Here is a 19,152-nt window from a genome sequence, read left to right as displayed (position 1 = left end):
GGGTTTAATATTCAAGGTTCTGTGTGTTGCATAGCCTACTTGGTTATGAATTTCCAGACTGTGTTGCAGAAGATGTTCAAGGATGTGTTGCACAGCTGGGTGTTGTGTTAAAGACTCTGTGTTGCATATCAGGGTATGATGTTCAAGGCTCTTCGTTGAATAGCCAGTGATTTTTGGATGTTTGATATTTTTGATTAAGGATATGAGGCACTAGCCTGGCAAGCCAGACTATAACATGAAATGTACAAGCAAAAATACTTTCTGCCACTAGGTAGGGTTGTCTAGTTCACTATGCTAATGGGGCACACCTTTCTATGCTTTGATATCCGGCCTACAGGTTTTACGATGAATGCGTAAAATGGGCTTCCCCTGTTTTAAAAACCAGCAGCCGCCACTGGGTCCCATACATATATATATATATATATATATATATATATATATATATATATATATATATTTTTTTTTTTTCATTGACAATCCACGAAGTTAAAGGTTTTTTGGTCATTCTTTGCGAGTGGTTCCTGGAGGACTTTCACTGACGTTGTTTATCACGCAGTATCCGCCATATTGCCAGGCAAACAAAGAAACAGCCATGACAGTTAATAATGAAAATCAAGATGACTGCAGTCAGTACAATCTCTCTGAAACGATTAAAAATGTATTTTATACCAGCAGATCATGTTACATCAAAAGGCTGAAACATGCAGGCATCACAGATCCATATAATTTACCCACAAATGTATTTATTTAATATTCTGCACACCTCTCTATCTCTCTGTGAAAAGCAGTGAAAAGTTAAACCAGGTTTATCTCCACGTCTGTTATTACATCCAAAAGCACTCCAGGTCTCTGGAATTGTTCTTTTAGATGTAACTTCTACAAGTTTATCTGCAGATGTTTACTGAATTGGACTTACAATCACTCGCATACACTTGTACCAGTTGCTGTCGAACACAAAGCTTGCCCGGCAACAAGGTAATCAGGACAAAAATTCTTCCAGTAGGAGCCCTGCGTCCTGAGACACATTAAAATTCTGAACATGCATTTTATGGCATTTTTGTGCAAAAAAATGCACGATTTCTGTGTTAACATGATCCCTTAATGTTAACTAATTACTAGCGAGCAACATTTCTTTTCAGATTCTATTTTATTGCATTCCTGTAAACACTTAATAAGTTTTCCTAGCTCGAGGCTAATCGTGATTTTATGGAAACTCGGACCTTGTCTACAAGAGCGGTAACAAAATATTAATTTGAACATCATGATAATAAAAAGATCATGTTTTATTATTGTTATTTTTAGTAATTCTCTCAGAGTGCCAGACTCAATGCCCCTTCTGTCATTGCTTCTGACAGTAAATCTTTATAACACTCCCTCAGGGAAGCACTGCTAGGATGTAATGTCTTACAGACAGGTTCTTGGTTTATTTGATATCGAACCTGACCTGCAACAAGAATACAGTTGAAGGTTTGTTTCAAAAGTCTTTAGTGTGTGTGTGTGCGCCTCATTGAAACTGCCACACTCTCTTGATAAATCAGTGCCGTGAGATATATGTGTGTAGTAGGTGCACGAGCACTCGACATGCCACACTTATATTCTATAAAGCTGTGTCAACACACTCTCAGTGACTAATGCACAAGTCTTAGGGTGTTTTCACACTGAGGCTTTTTTGCACACAAGTATGTTTGTACCGAGAGTTTGGTTTGGTCCATGGGCAGCGCTCGGGGAAGGTTTGTCCCTCAGAAAACCTCAACAGCAATCCAGGGATAATTGAGCATGATGAATATATTATAATTATATGTAACAATACAGTGTTTATGTGTTTTAGCATCTTGTTGTTTAGGCTAGTCAGTTCTAATGGTCCCCCTGTAGTAACAATTTGTTAGAGCTTCATGGCTTGGTGGTAAATACACATGCAATATTTCATAACACCCTGGGAACCCACGAGGGCTATAAATACAGTGACTAACAAGGGATATCGAGCAACATTAACCATATAAGGAAAGTGAATAGCAAAAAGGGACAAAAACAGAACAGACAGTATAGCGTATAGCAGCCTTTCTCAACCGGGCTGCCGCGGCACCCTGGGGTGCCGTCTGGCTTCGTTAGGGGTGCCGTCAAAAAATTATATATTCTAACATTGAAATAAATAAAATGAATTAAAATTCCAAAAAATGATAGTTACACTAATGCAGATCATCGCCGCCTCATGCATCATCAAAATTTGTCTCACGGCCCCCTTTCCCACGTCACAACGTCACTGCCGGGGTCAGTGTATGGTCAGCGTGACTGCGTATATTTTATATGGGGGTGCCTTGAGAATTTGCATACTTCTGAAGGGTGCTGTGACTGAAAAAAGGTTGAGAAATGCTGGTGTATAGGGAGCAAATAAGGACAGTAACTATGGTTACAGAATGCACATGCTTTCATATAAGCTAATAATATAACGGACCCCAAGTTATAACTATACACTCACTGTCCATTTTATTAGGAACATCTGTACGCCTGCACTTTTATGCAGTTTTCCAATTATTCAGTCATGTGGCAGCAGCAGCACAAATCATAAAATCCTGCAGATACGAGTCAAGAGCTTCAGTTAATGCTCACATCAAATATCAGAAAGAAGAAAGTGTCATCTCTTTAACTTTTATGTTCACACACAACAGTCTCTAGAGTTCACAACCATGCGTGTATAGGAATGATAATGAGACTTTATTTCCAGAAGGTTAATAACCAATTTAGCTCATGCTAATCTTACACTGGATTTTCAGTCTATCCAGGCTTGGGACTGGCACTAAAGCCCTGTCCACACGGCAACGGATTCAGGTGAATCCGATAAAATTTTTTATCGTTTCGGCCTGTCCACACGGCACCGGCGTTTGGGTGCCCCAAAACGATATTTTTTGAGAACGGTTTCCAGAGTGGAACAATCTGGCAACGGCGCCGTTGCGAAGTCGTCTGGATGAGTAGAACGGATTTGTTTACGATGACGTCACAACCACATGACTAGAACAAGCAGCACTCTCGCGCGCATCATTCGTAACAACAACAGCAACAATGGCGGACCCCAGAGTAGTAGAAGTTTCAGTGCTGCAGTCGCTGCTAAGTTTATTCGCATTATTGAAGCAAAATGTACAGCCATCTTCTTCTTGTTGTTGTGTGTTTGTTCCTGTGAGTGCTTCATGCCGGGTAGAAGAAGGGGTTTATGCGCATGCGTCCTACTTCTTCTAGTGTTCTGGTGTCTCCGATGGGACCATCTTACAGCGCACGTAGAGGTGTGGCATGTGTATTGCATCGTTTTCAGCAAGCGTTGCGTTGCCATATGTACCTGATATTTTACTGATCCGTTGCCCATGTGGACGCAATATTTTTTTACCCGCTAAAAAAAAAATCTCGTTGCCGTGTGGATGTAGCCTAAGTATGCACTGCCTTGTACAGGCCGAGCGGTTGGGTATTTTACCTAATCTGCATGTCTTTGAACTGCGGGGGAAACCGGAGCACCCAGACATGGGGAGAACATGCAAACTCTATACAGAAAGGCCCCCATCGTCTGTGGGGTTCAAACCCAGAACCTTCTTGCTGTGAGGCAACAGTGCTAACTACTATACCACAGCGACATTAATAAGAACTTTAAAGGCATGTTCAAATTGTCTCCCATCCATTATCTTTACTGTTTATCCGTCAGGGTCACGGGGGAAGTTGGAGCCAATCCCTGCTGACTTCAGGCCAGAGACAGGGTACACCCTGCCTGGGCAAGTTGCCAGTCCATCGCAGGGCTAACACTGAGACAAACAACTATTCACACTCACATTCACACCTATGGGCAATTTAGAGTAGCCAGGTGAACTAGTCCACGTGTCTTTGGACTATCAGAAGAAACCAGTGCACCCAGAGGAAACCCGCCCAGGCATGGGGAGAACATATAAACTCCACACAGAAAGGACCCAGTCAGCCACAAGATTCAAATCCAGAACCTTCTTGCAGTGAGGCAACAGTGCTAATCACTGCACCACCATGCTGCCGCCAATTATCTCCCATTTTATAGAAATTATCACACTTACATGTATAAGCCAGGGACATTAACCCCTTCAATGCCCTTGGACGAGTCACGTACGTCATGAAATATTTTACCGCTGTGCCTTATGACGTACGCTACTTGTCATAAACACCTCCTTTTATGTACCTTACATGGCACATTGGCACATATGAATTACAGTCAATGCCTAAAACATTCTTCCGTCATAAAGCACAGTGGTAAAAGATTTCATGACGTACGTGACTTGTCTAAGGGCATTGAAGGGGTTAAGGAGAAACTGCATTTAGACATTTAATCCACCACAGGCAATAGAGATCGCAGCTTGAGTACTACAATGTTAAGGAAGTACAAAGATTAAATGCCTCAAGGCAAAATATTAGAACAAACATCGATTATGATGAAAGTACAAAGAAAAGAATTGCCTGTTGTGGGCAAATACATAACACAGAGTATAAACACACAGTGGGAACAGAGACCAATCCCTCTAATAACTTCCAGAGCCCATTGTCTGCACAACAGCATTCAGAGGAAACAACACTTCATCAACTTCCTGTCATACCATACATACGCTGTGATGCCTGTGAAAATGCTAGGAGTCGATGAACGAGTGGCGTTAAAGTGGTTGATATGGAGGAAGGCAGAGACTGATGCCTACTGGTGGGCAGAAGAAGGTGAGGAAAACCACAGTGGTTCAAGAGCAGACTAATGAGGCCAAAAGAATAAAGATTTTGTTCATATGAAACCATTTGTGATGTTCTTTCAATGGTTTAAAGCATATACGCAGAACCATGGCCTCACTTTTCATTTATAAATGCCTTGAGACCTCAAGAATGGCACATGAATAATTTTAAGCATTAACAATAAATCTAATATAGTAATTTTTATGATTAAAGTGATTCATATAGGTAGTGGTCTGTGAGGTCACTGCAGGAAGGCTATCGCTCTCATCGCCATTTCCGCTATATTAAAACACAGAGCTGACTGCAACTCCGATCCTCCATTTTGAGCTAATTTATCGCCATGCCACGTAGATGTGTTGCTGGCCAGTGCAGCAACACAACAGAAGGTGGATTTACGTTGCATTCATGGCCCAAGAATGTTCAAACTGCAAAGATTTGGATGCGTTTTGCAAGAAGTTCACGGGCACATTGGGTGGCTACGAAGTGGTCTCTCCTCTGCTCTGCACATTTTACTGAGGACTCGTACAAGACCTCTGATCTGTTGAGGAGCGTTGGCTATAAGCCCGTATTGAAAGAGGGTGCAGTACCAACAATTAAAGGAAAAGAAAACTACAAGAAAAGGAAAGAAAGTTCAGTTGCACCAGTTCTCCCGGAGTGTGAGTCGAGGGTTGTTGCTAAAACCCAGGACGGGACATATTATTGCTCGGGCAGTGACCTCCCCGCGGTTGTTGCTAAAACTGGTGACGTCCCATCCTGTCCCGGGTTTTAGTAATTGCCTGTGCTGAGCAGTAATGGCGGAGTACTCAGTATGGAGAAAATGGAGAATGAGTGGATCAGCCGTCTGATTTCTCCGCTGGATATGCTTGCCTCAGCACCAATATCTCGCCCTTACGTGGAAGAAGCGAATGAACAGAGAACTGAATGAACAACTGAAAGTCAGATTGTTTCAAAACAATCAGCCACAAGATCGGCCTTCAAGAAGCAAGAACACAGAGGGGTAAGATGTGAAGATCATCATTTGGATATAAAACAACAAAAACAACAACACTCGTTGTTTACTTGCATTTAGATTAATACATGTAACTTGTATTGTGTATTTAAATTACCGGTATGAGATTATTTGCTTCAGAATGTGATTGTCTCAGTTCATCTGATTATTTAATTAGCCTTTTACGTTTGATCAGTGAAAATGCATGCATGTACATGTATGTTGCATAAGTTATAACACCTATCCTGTTTTAATGAGAGTCAACCCACAATCAGTGAAGTCAAATCAGTCTTAGTTGAGCAAGTCGGTAACGGGATTTCTTACTTTCACCATAAATTTTTATTTATATGACTTTGGTCTATAGCTGTAAAAGGCCTCGGCCTTAAAACCGGTTCCCGCTGTGACGTCACGCACTCAGGGCTGGCTGGCTCAGCGGGGCAGCTCGAATGTCAACTTTGCGGTCGATTTTAACTCTCAAAAATATATATATTTTAATTCCCATTTATGCAGCAAACAAGAGTCAAGGATGGAGATACTATCCACTCAGAAATTTATTTAAAAATAAAGGTTCTGCGTATCTCCTTTAAGCACATGCATTTCACCATTAGTCAAGATGCAAGCATTACCATTGTATACAATTAAATAAGGTTTATTTAAAAATATAGTGTTCATCCTGCGAAACCACTACAACTACATTGCAAAAAAACAAACAAACACTTTTTTAGGTACAGAATTGATAGTATAAAAGTCCACATTGATTAAAGCTAGACGGCCTTTTGATTTCATAAAATCGGTGAAATTTAGTTCTCTCTGAAATTTGGTCATTGTGATACATGTTTATTTCTGTAATATCTCACAAAATATCAGGCCGTTCTGTGACTGGGAAGTTATTTAATTTGAGGGGATTCCCGAGCTAATAATGTGCATGAAATCGCTTGCTTTGCACAGTCAAGCAGACAGAGGAAGTCCGTGTGTGCATGTGCAGGTTTACCTTGACCGTGCACTGACCGTTATATCATTCTGTCGCTAAATGAACAGCTGATCACACCGAGGTGCTCACTGACTGCTAATATTTATTAGTTTGGTCCTATGTTTCCTTTCCTTTGCAACATAACATCTTTTCTTCGCGCTTTCCGTTACTGTAGTCGGTCTTTCGCGTTTCATTTGCACATTCGCGCCATCCATTTTTCTCTCCTGCTTCAAATGTGTATCCCACAATGCCTTGCGTGAATGGGGAAAGCCCACCACGTGATGCATGATGTAGTACCTTGAATTGGGTCATGGTGAAGCAGGAAAAAATAGCGGAGAATTTAGGGCCACGTGGCCCTAAATTCATTAATTGTTCTATTTAAAAAACTAATAAAATTGGAAGTCTGTGATTTGAATTCAGTAGCTTTTGGTCTACTAAACAAAAATAATTGGGTGTCAGGGAAAATTCTTTATGATCTACACTTGAAAAATCTGAAAGGCAGTCTATCTTGAATATAGGAACGAACTGCAAGTGGCAATCAGCTACACTAAAGCAGCAAGGTTATCAGATCTGGTGTACAACAGGAAAAGTGCTTAGGATTCAGTTTGTAAGAACATCAGTGGATGACTAGAATTAGGAAGAAGTGAAATCTCCAAATGGTTCAAAGACCTATGAGTATACAGTACACTGTAAAAAATGTCCGTAGAATTAACAGTGAATTTATGTAAAATCATGACATAAAAAAACTGTAAATACAAAAACAATGAAGCAGTGTGTAATTTACATCAATATACTGTAAAACTCCTAACCAAATACCACTGTTAATTTAACAGTAAGAATATGTTGAATTGATCATATTTTTTTGTATAATTTACAAATTGTTGTAGTTTAAACACAGACAAACTGTAAGACTAAAACAGAATGTGATGGTTAAAATTACATCATTGCCCTGTTAAAAAAACAAAAACATGCCCACCATTGTGGCTCAGTCAACTAAGGTGTCATACAATGAATTTGGGGACCTGGGTTCAATTCCGACCTGAGATCATTTCCTGATCCCTCCCCGTCTCTCTTTCCAGCTCATTTCCTGTCTCTGCACTGTCCTATCCAATAAAGGTGAAAAAAGCCCAAAAAAATTCTAAAAAAAATATATATCTGTCTAGTAGATCATTGCTTGTAACCATCATTTTGAATCATTGTTTATTGTACAATGAATATCCGTAAAATTAACAGTTATGTACTGATTATTGTACATTGAATACCTGTAAAATTGAACATTTTCAAACTGTTGTTTTTACAAGTGTTGATATACCTTACCGTAAAGCCATATACACTGTCACTGTATTTTTTACAGTGAAAAAATGGCAACCACAGCTGCCAGTTTTTCACTGTAAATTTGACAAGATTTTTTTTTACAGTGTACAGTACCAGTCAAAAGTTTGAACACACCTTCTAATTCAGAGGCTTTTCTTTATTTTTTTTTTTATTAAATAAGAGTCACTTCACATCTTAAAGTAATGATGGATGTCATTTCTGTTTACTTAGTTGGGCAGTTCTTGACATAATATGGATTACTACAGTTGTGGAATAGGGCTATTTACTGTATTTTTATGATTTACTGTTTGATCTCAAACTCATTAAAAAGGCAAGAAATTGCACTAATTAACTTTTGATGGGGCTCAACTGTTAATTGAAAAGCATTCCAGGTGACTACCTCATGAAGCTGGTTAAGATAATGCCAATAGTGTACAAAGCGTCATCAAGGTAAACGCTGGCTACTTTGAAGAATCTAAAATATGAAACATATTTTAACACTTTTTTGTTTTATATATATGTTCCATATCTTATTTCATAGTTTTAATGTCTTGAATATAGGAATACTCAAGATATCAAAACTATGAAATAAGAGAAATAAGAAAAATATATTCAAATACTTTTACAATGAAAAGAATTTGAATAGCTTTTTCCCTCTAGATCTGCAAAACATGCTGATTATCAAAATTTTTCGAAGTCCTCAATGGAACTTGTGAATGAGTCAGGGTATACAAACTTTTGACTGGTACTGTAGTGTGTGTATACACACACACACGGTGGCACGGTGGTGTAGTGGTTAGCACTGTCATCTCACAGCAAGAAGGTCCTGGGTTCGAGCCCAGTGACTGGCGAGGGCCTTTCTGTGTGGAGTTTGCATGTTCTCCCAGTGTCTGCGTGGGTTTCCTCCGGGTGCTCCGGTTTCCCCCACAGTCCAAAGACATGCAGGTTAGGTTAACTGGTGACTCTAAATTGACCGTAGGTGTGAATGTGAGTGTGAATGGTTGTCTGTGTCTATGTGTCAGCCCTGTGATGACCTGGCGACTTGTCCAAGGTGTACCCCGCCTTTCACCCATAGTCAGCTGGAATAGGCTCCAGCTTGCCCGCGACCCTGCACAGGATAAATGGTTATGGACAATGGATGGATGGATGGATAAATATATACATGCACACAAACACAAAGTAGTAAACGACTAACTGCTAACCTTTCCTACTGGCTTCTCCAAATAATAAGGCCAATGAAAGACAGAGGTGGAAAAGAGGGTGGGATTAGCTTGGAAAGAAATCCTGTAATGAAAAGATACAGATCTATCCATGGTTGGCTCAAGAGATGACTGAGATAAAAATGCAGGTTTGGCAGCAGCCTCAAAACCACATTCACACACTCACATATTCAACACACATGTCTCTTTGGGTTATTTATCTATTTACACAATATTGAATATTGGCATGACACTCATTTCTGAGAAAGGCAGAGCCCGACAGTCTGTCACAGCCATCACACACATCAACACACATAATACACACTCAGATTTTAACCCTGAGTATGAAGCTGTAGTATATAGAGCTCTCTCTCTCTCTCTCTCTCTCTCTCTCAGTCATAAGGCCTGTCAGGCTGCCAGAATTCGAAGACTTCATTTAGAAACTCATTTGCATAAAAATTACATGAAGCTTAATTTTCTCTACCATTCATTTTACCTCCATAATTAGCCAGCGGGCTTCTCAAAAAGAATGTAGTCATAGATGGAGCTATGAGTGTGAGAAGGGTTACAGGTACAGTTTGTTCGAAAGTGAGATTATGTATGTTTATGCATTTGAATGGAAATATGTGTAAGTCTTGGTGTGTGTGTGAGAGCAAGAGAGAGAGAGAGAGAGAGAGAGAGAGAGAGAAGTGCCAGATAGAGAGCAGGGTCTGTGTATTATCAGTGTTATTACACTATACTTGTGGATGGCGTTGCTGTGCTGGAATCCAGTGGTGAAATGGGAACCAAACACAGAGTGAAAACCAGAGCAAGAAACGGGCACTGGGTTCATTTGTGTGTGTGCATGTGTGTGCGTGTGTGTGTGTGCGCGTGCCTGTCAAGATGCCGCATAACCTTAAGTCACTTTCACGCACACGTGATAAGATTCCATGACTCAAGGCTCCATGACTGAAGCATAAGTCTCACTCTCACAGTCTCACTCTCATACACACAGGACGATTAAGTTACACTGTATAATTTATCAACCAAAAATTGCATGTTTTAAATAAACCAACATTACAGTGGTTTGAACTCATCCAACATTCACCCACAATGCCCAGAAATCTAATACTGCCTGGAGGCTTCAGAGTGTTTATAGCATTCACAGGTCAAATGACTCAGTATAAGTTTGGAAAAATGTTATAAAACTGCCTACTAGTTGCCTATTATTAAAACAGTTCAAACCGAATCCTGGATTTGCTTAAAAACCAATGTAGCGTGATCTGACATAATGGACGTACTATCAGGCTATTTATTTTAATGAATCCCATTCACTAATAACAAATGCATGCTTAGTTTTAGATGTGGAAAAACAAGGAATACATTAGTGTCTTCCAGGGATTAAAAAAAAAAAAAGGTCTGATCGCATATATCTATCATCCCCTTTCATGTCTACAGCTCTAGAGTTTGAGATGAACCCCCAGGTGCTGCTCATGGTGGACCTGCACACACAGTCTGCTGCCATGAGCACTCGTCATAACGCTCAGTGGGATTCAGACTCTCTCACAATTTCTGTTTGAAGGTTTGACTATAGTGTCAAAAAAGTGAATAACAGAAGAAGAATAGAGTCCATCCTACCTGGTCTGCTCTTCAAGATGTCTAATTTCTCCATGACAATATTCACAAAGGAATTGAGAGAGAAGAAGAGAGTGAGACACAGAGAGACAGAGAAGGAGGGATTGGAGACCACGCTAGTGCCATGAAAGTGCTCCAGCTAGTTGCACATGAAGCAGGAGAGCAAAATAGTAGATGAGTGAGAGAGGTACGGAGGGAAGAAAGGTGGACAAATTAGAGACCAAGAGTCTGGAGGAGGGAGAGATGATGTTTGAGTCAGAGACAGACCAAGAAAACAGTCATATAGAGGAAAAAGGAAACACAGCAGAGAGAGCGAGACTCTGTGTGTGTGTGTGTACAGTATGTGTGTGTATGTGAGAGAGAGAGAGAGAGAGAGAGAGGTGGGGGTCTGGATTTGCTTCCTCCACGATGGCAGAGTGAAAGGAAGGATACATGAGCTCTGCGTGTTTGGGGTTGCCTCCCCCCCGCTCCATTGTGACCACATTTCTCTTCCTAAACTCACACACGCCTTCCTAACCAACTGACGGTGACATACAGCCTGAAACACACACACGCATGCACACACACGCTCAGTTGCAGAGTCCCTAAAGAGTCTCTACCAAAGATCCACCAGGAACCACAGCTGATGACCACTGTGAGCTGCAAAGCAATACACACACAGCCACACGATCACACATCAGCTTCAGAAACAGAGCGGGCAAAATGCCAGCATGACTCAGCAGCTTTATCAGATCAGTGTGCCGTGTGACACAGCACACTATCACAGTGCTAACACAGCCTGCAGAAAAACAGAGCAAAATATCAGTGCATCATGGCCGGCAGCAACGAGAAACCAGGAGCAAACACATTCAAACACACACTCATGAGTGAACACACACTGTTGTTAAATTAACCACAGATTTCCAAGGACACACACACGAGATCAGAAGGCTTATCTATTGCTGAAAACAACCAGACCAAATATCTGACCCAAACACTCTTTCATGCAAGTCTGTCCACCTGCAAACTAGAATTTCTTCTTTTTTTTTTTTTTTAAACTGCCATTTCACACAATCAAATCATTGTCTCTTTGTCTTTGGGGTCTCAAACCACCTGAGTAGCACACAGATTCCTCACAAAAACCTCGATCCACAGCAAGATGTGTCATCTGTACGCATCACAAGTAGAGGTGGGCAGGTTTCAAAAATTCTCATGCTATATTCAAGCATTAAAAAAAAAAAAATCCAAAGAAAGAAACAAATCATCTCATCTCATCATCTCTAGCCGCTTTATCCTGTTCTACAAGGTTGCAGGCAAGCTGGAGCCTATCCCAGCTGACTACGGGCGAAAGGCGGGGTACACCCTGGACAAGTCGCCAGGTCATCACAGGGCTGACACATAGACACAGACAACCATTCACACTCACATTCACACCTACGCTCAATTTAGAGTCACCAGTTAACCTAACCTGCATGTCTTTGGACTGTGGGGGAAACCGGAGCACCCGGAGGAAACCCACACGGACATGGGGAGAACATGCAAACTCCACACAGAAAGGCCCTCGCCGGCCACGGGGCTCGAACCCGGACCTTCTTGCTGTGAGGCGACAGCGCTAACCACTACACCACCGTGCCGCCCCCTAAACAAGCTGTAAAATTAGATATAATTAAAAGGCATTAAGATACTACAAATATATTGTGAAAGAAGCATGCCTGTGACAGTAAAGCAGATAATAAAAGCTAGTTAATAACTAATGTTACAGCCGTTTGTTACTTGCGAAAATCGGAGATTTTTGCAAGTATGTTGATCTGTCCGTTTGTTCGTTGGTGCTCTAGTGTCGTCTATTTCTTGACCAGTTTTCACCAAAATGCACAGGACAACTCACGAGGGTCCAGAGGTGGACAAAGTACCCATCTTCATTACTGAAGTCAAAGTACAGATCCCACTGGTCAAATGTTACTCTGATACAAGTGAAAGTTGTCCAGTCAAATGTTTACTTAAGTTAAAGTACTGAAGTACTTGCTTTTAAAAATACTTAAGTATTAAAAGTACATTTTCTGTCAACACATTGTTGTATTATTGCCACAACGCTTACAAAACCTAACGCCGTTACCCAAGACAGAAATGTGAATTCACAAAATGAACGCATGCTGTGCATCATGGTGGTTTAATGTTAAGCTAGCTAGTCAGTGAAGCTCCACCTGACGCTAGCAAACACTTTTCAAACTCAAAATCATATTGGGTAGCTAACGCTACTAGAAAAGAAAATTTCTACATTGTTTATTTGGCAAGATTATGCTAAAACATATTTCTGAAAGGACTTCAGATAAGTTAACGTTATTCATGTTTGCATAACTCCGTTTTTACATGCTAACTAACAGTGTCCAAGTTAACTAGCTATGTGTTAACGTTAGCTGTGGACAAGGCGATTGAGACTTGGCGGGCAAATCCATAGAAAGTCATTTGACTAACCAGACCGCATAGCTACGTTTGCAACGTTATCGCTAGCTCTAAAAACACAGACAACTTCGTTGCAAGCTTTCTCTTGGAATAAAACATTTCCATCCCTCAGTATGCTTCTGCAGGTCGGACAGTGAGTTTTTGTCGGCCGTGATGTGGATTGTTTTCAGTAAACAAAGCAAACATTTAAAACGAAATGAATCTTTAATCCTTTCTGAAAACTGAAAGATGGGTTCTAGGTATAGCCATGGGTGCATGCATTCCCCAGAAGAACCGCCTCCTTTCATTCTGCCATCAACTGATCATGTTAAATAATGCTGCTGAGAAATCAGTGAACTTGATTTTATCCAGTCTATAGACGTGACGTGACCCTAGTGATTACTGATAGACTGTCTCAGTGTCACCTGCGAAAAAAACAATCACATTTTAGAAAAGAAAAGTAAAAAACATCCACTTTCAAAGCTGCTTCATAGTAACGAGTAACGAGGACCTTGATAGAAGTGTAGTGGAGTAAAAAGTAGGATATTTGTCTTTTAAATGTAGTGAAGTTAAAGTTATAAGTTTCCAAAAAAAATAATACTCGAGTAAAGTACAGATACTCAAAAAGTGTACTTAAGTACAGTACTCAAGTAAATGTAGTTCATTACTGTCCACCTCTGCTAGGGTCACACAAAGACATCATTAGTTTTTGGTGGGTCAAGGTCAAAGGTCAAGGTCACCAAGGTCAAATCTTATAAAAACACCTAATCGGCCATAACTTCCATTTCTTTGTGATTTTTGCAAGTATCATGCTCTGCACGACTTTTCATTTGTTTGTTTGTTTGTTTTTAAATCAATGATAAATGAAGTCTGACGAATGTTTAATGGTAATGTGTTCCAGATCTTTGGGGCACAGAAACAAAAGGCTGCTTCAGTCCTGTTTTTAATTTTCACACATGGAATGTGGAGAAGACTAGCACAAGATGATCTCAAAACACACTCTGGAACATAGAGTCGGCCAGTTTATCAGACATTCAGAGCTGTAAAACAGTACGTGCTGTACTATTAAGAGATTCAAAAACTACGAATAAAATTTTAGTCACTGCTAAAGGAAATGGGCAGCCAGTGGAGTGAAGTTAAAACTAGTCGAATGTGATCTCTCTTTCTAGTACATGTTAGTAGAGCTAACCACTAATACTAGTACTACTAGTAATCAGTGGTGAACAGTTACTATTAGAGCTGGGGCTTGAGCTCAGCCAAAACTTAGCCAGACACACCAAAAAAGCAACAGGGCAAAGGATTTTGCAAGGGATTAGCAGCAGGCTGCTAGGTCGCTCCGTTATGTGTAGTTGTCGACGTTGATTTTAAAAGTAACTAAGTAAATTACACAGGGAAATGAATACTTAAGCCTGAGTGAAAAATACTATGGCGAGTGTGCGTGGAAGAAGAGTCTGGAGACAGAAATCGTAGTTTTTCAGTCGTTAGTCTGTGCTACTTGCTCTCGATAGCACTGGCTTGACCGTTTTATCAGCATTCGCTAACACTACTGATGAACGCTACACCGGCTGGAAGGTGACTTCACTGCTGTGCCGACAGCGCTGACTCGTGGTTAAGCTTGCGTTGGCCTTCAAGAAGCTTGAAGGCGATAAATTTTTGGTCCCTCCTACTATAACTCAAAATCTGATTGGTTAATTCATCTGTCACTTCCTACATAAACATACACTGCCATGGCCTTCTGTCCCAGCAATGAAGTCCGAACCAATGAGTGAGCCAGCTCGAAACTCTTCTCAGCCTAGAGACAAACACAAAAATCTCATTGGATAACTCGATTTTAAAGTTTTCAGGACAGTAACCCTTTCATTTCTGAAGCAAATTTGATAGAAAATGAGGCTGAATTAGAATTAGAAGAGAATAATTAAAATGAAATGATGAAAGAATAAAAGCAATTAAATATAACATCTGAAATGCTTTTATGTTTGGGCCATCTCTGAAGGCCCTGACAGTTCCTCTCTGCTAGTAATGTACTACTGTACTACTGTCTAGTACAGCAACACCCTGCTGTTGCATTTTGCACAGGGTGTAGTTTGTATGTTGTAGTAGTGGGAATTGAGCAAAGCGTTATATGAGTCAAAGTGAAAAAGCATGGATCAGTTTCTTGGCATTTTGTGACTGAACATAGGAACTGAACATATTCTGTACATGATAGACTTCAGTGTTAGTAAAGTTAAATCAAAGTCCAATATCGCACCAATCTCTACTACTGGCCAATGGTAGTCTTTTGCTTTTTTGTTTTGCTTCACTACCACTTACAATTTCTGGTGCCTTCATTTCGTGCGATTGTGAAACACACATCCTATTGTTATCTATCACACCAAATGTTTTTCACCACACTTCTCCTGCAGTTTTTGAGATACTGACCCCAAACCAACTTCAACTCTTCCATCCTTTGCCCAAACAGTGTGCTTGTATACAGCTTTTGGAAAGATGCACTCGTTCTCTCATTTTTCTTTCTTGCCCTGTAAGAATATATGGAGTTTCAGAATCAAAGTCCTGCTTGGTCATGCTTCATCAGAGAGCCACCAAACTTAATATGACATGTTACATGACAGGCAGTTAGCAGACACTCTTATCCAGAGCAACATACAACATACCCAGGGCAGCCTGGGGAGCAATAAGGGTTAGGTGCCTTGCTCAAGGGCACTTCAGCCATTCCTGCTGGTCCAGGGAATTGAACCGGTGACCTTTTAGTACCAAAGCTGCTTCTCTAACCATTAGATCATGGTTTCCCCATGACAACTCAGGACAAATCACCCAACATAGACATAAAATCAGCTATGACTCATCTACACTCATCTTTTTCTTGCTCTTCGTCCATCTCTTTTTGTCTTCCATTGGCAGCAATGCATTTTTAGCCCCACACTGGCCATCAGAAGCCAAGCTGTGCTGCTCAGTCACCATTCATCCAACAGCAATCAAACTTCATTTCATAGCTCAGATCTACGGTTGTCTTAATTTGTGTACTTCTGTACTTACACTTGCAGTTTTGAGTGCATTAGTGCATCACGCTGATAAGTATGGGAACATGCAGTGCACCTGGATGGTATACTCAAAACGGTCAAAATGTTGAGTTTGCAACACTGCACACTTCTCAGCCTCAGTAGTCACCATCTTGGTTATGTAACGGAAGGGGAGGGACCACCGACCTATTTTCAGCCAGCTGGAGGAGGGCATGTCGTGTTAAATATCAATGCACACACAAATGAGGAAAATTAAAAACATTAATTTTTAAGAGATGAGCAAAAAAAGCCGGCAGATATTTTTTGGTGTGTTATGCAACAACCCGTGGTCAAATGTTGCAATCATCATTTCCGGTAAGCCACAACTTGCTGTGTTCGATTTGAGACAACACTAGCCAATTCATGTACTACACAAGTAACTACATAGTGTATATAATGTACTACATGGAAGTGTACTAATGGAGGTATGTACACTACCGTTCAAAAGTTTGGGGTCACTTTGAAATGTCCTTATTTTTGAAAGAAAAGCACTGTTCTTTTCAATGAAGATCACTTTAAACTAATCAGAAAGCCACTCTATACATTGCTAATGTGCTAAATGACTATTCTAGCTGCAAATGTCTGGTTTTTGGTGCAATATCTCCATAGGTGTATAGAGGCCCATTTCCAGCAACTCTCACTCCAGTGTTCTAATGGTACAATGTGTTTGCTCATTGCCTCAGAAGGCTAATGGATGATTAGAAAACCCTTGTACAATCATGTTAGCACAGCTGAAAACAGTTGAGCTCTTTAGAGAAGCTATAAAACTGACCTTCCTTTGAGCAAATTGAGTTTCTGGAGCATCACATTTGTGGGGTCGATTAAATGCTCAAAATGGCCAGAAAAATGTCTCGACTATATTTTCTATTCATTTTACAACTTATGGCGGTAAATAAAAGTGTGACTTTTCATGGAAAACACAAAATTGTTTGGGGTCACCCAGACTTTTGAACGGTAGTGTAAATTGAGACACAGCACAACTCACCTGACACATCCATCCATCCATCCATCCATCCATCATGACATTCACAACATTTATGTGTTCTTCAGGAAATGCACTTGCGTAGTTAAAAATGCTAGTCATCCAGGAAACCATGGACAGACAGGTTGTGTATGCAGATACATACAGATGTGTGTAAGTGTGATCCAGTGACTGTAATCTGACACAGTGGCAACACAGACGAAGAAAACAAACACAGGCTGAGTACAGGGACTTGTACGTAGTAAGCCACAGATATCATGTTCACCGAGAATAACAAAATACTGCCTTCCAGTTTAATAAGTGAACTGGATTATGTTAAATAGTTAAACACAATCCCAGAAAGCACAACTAAGTTCTCACACTACCCACGTTAGATCATTTCACTACTTTCACTAATGCTGTTTCAGTGCTACGATTTGATTTGAAGCCAGACTTCAGCTTCTTCTTCTTCTTCTTCAATTTTTTTTAATATTCAAGAATATTCTTACAGAGTATTTACTTTGAAATTTAGCAACACATCAGAAAGAAATGTTGATATCCACTGTCACTGCCCTTCGCATGGTTTAAATAAAAAGACTTTGTACTAGCAAGCTAAATCATTAGCTCACTCATGCTCAGTGGCCACGTTTTCCACTTGAATAGCAGCAACGTTCTTATGAACTGAACTGTTTTACTAGCAAGCATGCTGTGTGCGAGTCTTCCCAAGTCGAAAGCACAAAGAAGCAAGTTTTATTTGAAGGTTGTGTCAGATAACTGAGAACACTTTATCAGAACTAGCACATACACAGACATCCCAACCTGACAAAATTCATTTCAGGGAGGTCCCCCCTGCTTTGGAGATTTTTTTTGGGGGGATGGGACAAATACATTGCTGGGGGGTATGGGGGTACTCCCCCAGAAAATTTTGGATTTGGTTGATGTGATTTCCTGCATTCTGGTGGATTTTTGGGGTGGCCTTTTGGAAATGAACAATACCTGAATTCACTCAGATTCATAGCTGACACCCTGACTTGGGGACTTAGCTGCCCCCAACCCATAAACTATCTCATCTCATCTCATCTCATCTCATCTCATTATCTCTAGCCGCTTTATCCTGTCCTACAGGGTCGCAGGCAAGCTGGAGTCTATCCCAGCTGACTACGGGCGAAAGGCGGGGTACACCCTGGACAAGTCACCAGGTCATCACAGGGCTGACACATAGACACAGACAACCATTCATACTCACATTCACACCTACGGTCAATTTAGAGTCACCAGTTAACCTAACCTGCATGTCTTTGGACTGTGGGGGAAACCGGAGCACCCGGAGGAAACCCACGCAGACACGGGGAGAACATGCAAACTCCACACAGAAAGGCCCTCGCCGGCCACGGGGCTCGAACCCGGACCTTCTTGCTGTGAGGCGACAGCGCTAACCACTACACCACCGTGCCACCCCCCATAAACTATGATAACTACAATGTGCCATATATGAAGCTCCTTACCGATTGAATCTGGACACCCAGAGCATTTCTTACTCTTATCAGACAAGGATACACTTTTGTGTAGTCTGATGTAAAATGTGTCTTATATTTTCGTTTCTTGGGGCACTCTGCCTCTGCCATGACGCTCCTGCTCCTATGCACTGACTGACTGAATCATCGTTAGAGGGAGAAGCGCGTGGAAGATGGTGACCTGTTCCTCTCTTCTACTCTCCACTGCTTTGGCCAAACAGCACACACAGAGGCGGGAGAAAACATGCCTCACGCGCCATCGCCGCCACATTGCAAGTGCGTGCACACACATATGAACCACAAGAGGGCACGCGCATACACTTGGTTGTTGTTTTTTTTTCTGAAACCGGGAAATACGCATTGTGAAATTGGCCGCATACCAAACCGCACTCTACTCTCCTC

General features: G+C 41.0%; 1 protein-coding gene across 3 annotated transcripts in view; it reads right to left on the bottom strand.

Moving 5' to 3' along the window:
* nhsl2 (NHS-like 2) overlaps nt 1-19,152 on the bottom strand; it is a 213,743-nt gene that overhangs the window by 55,581 nt on the left and 139,010 nt on the right. Inside the window, exon 1 of one of the 3 annotated variants that reach the window (XM_060923016.1) lies at nt 10,805-11,206. The exons of the other annotated variants lie outside the window; for them this stretch is intronic. Coding sequence (XP_060778999.1) covers nt 10,805-10,838 — 34 coding nt within the window. The 5' untranslated portion in view covers nt 10,839-11,206. Of the gene's footprint in view, nt 1-10,804; nt 11,207-19,152 lie in introns of those variants that run through there. 3 annotated transcript variants of the gene reach the window in all.

Source organism: Neoarius graeffei, chromosome 1 (genome assembly GCF_027579695.1).
Source record: "Neoarius graeffei isolate fNeoGra1 chromosome 1, fNeoGra1.pri, whole genome shotgun sequence".
NCBI classification, from domain to species: Eukaryota; Metazoa; Chordata; class Actinopteri; order Siluriformes; family Ariidae; genus Neoarius; species Neoarius graeffei.
Note: the sequence above shows the minus strand (reverse complement) of the source record. Positions and strands in the feature narration are given on the sequence as shown.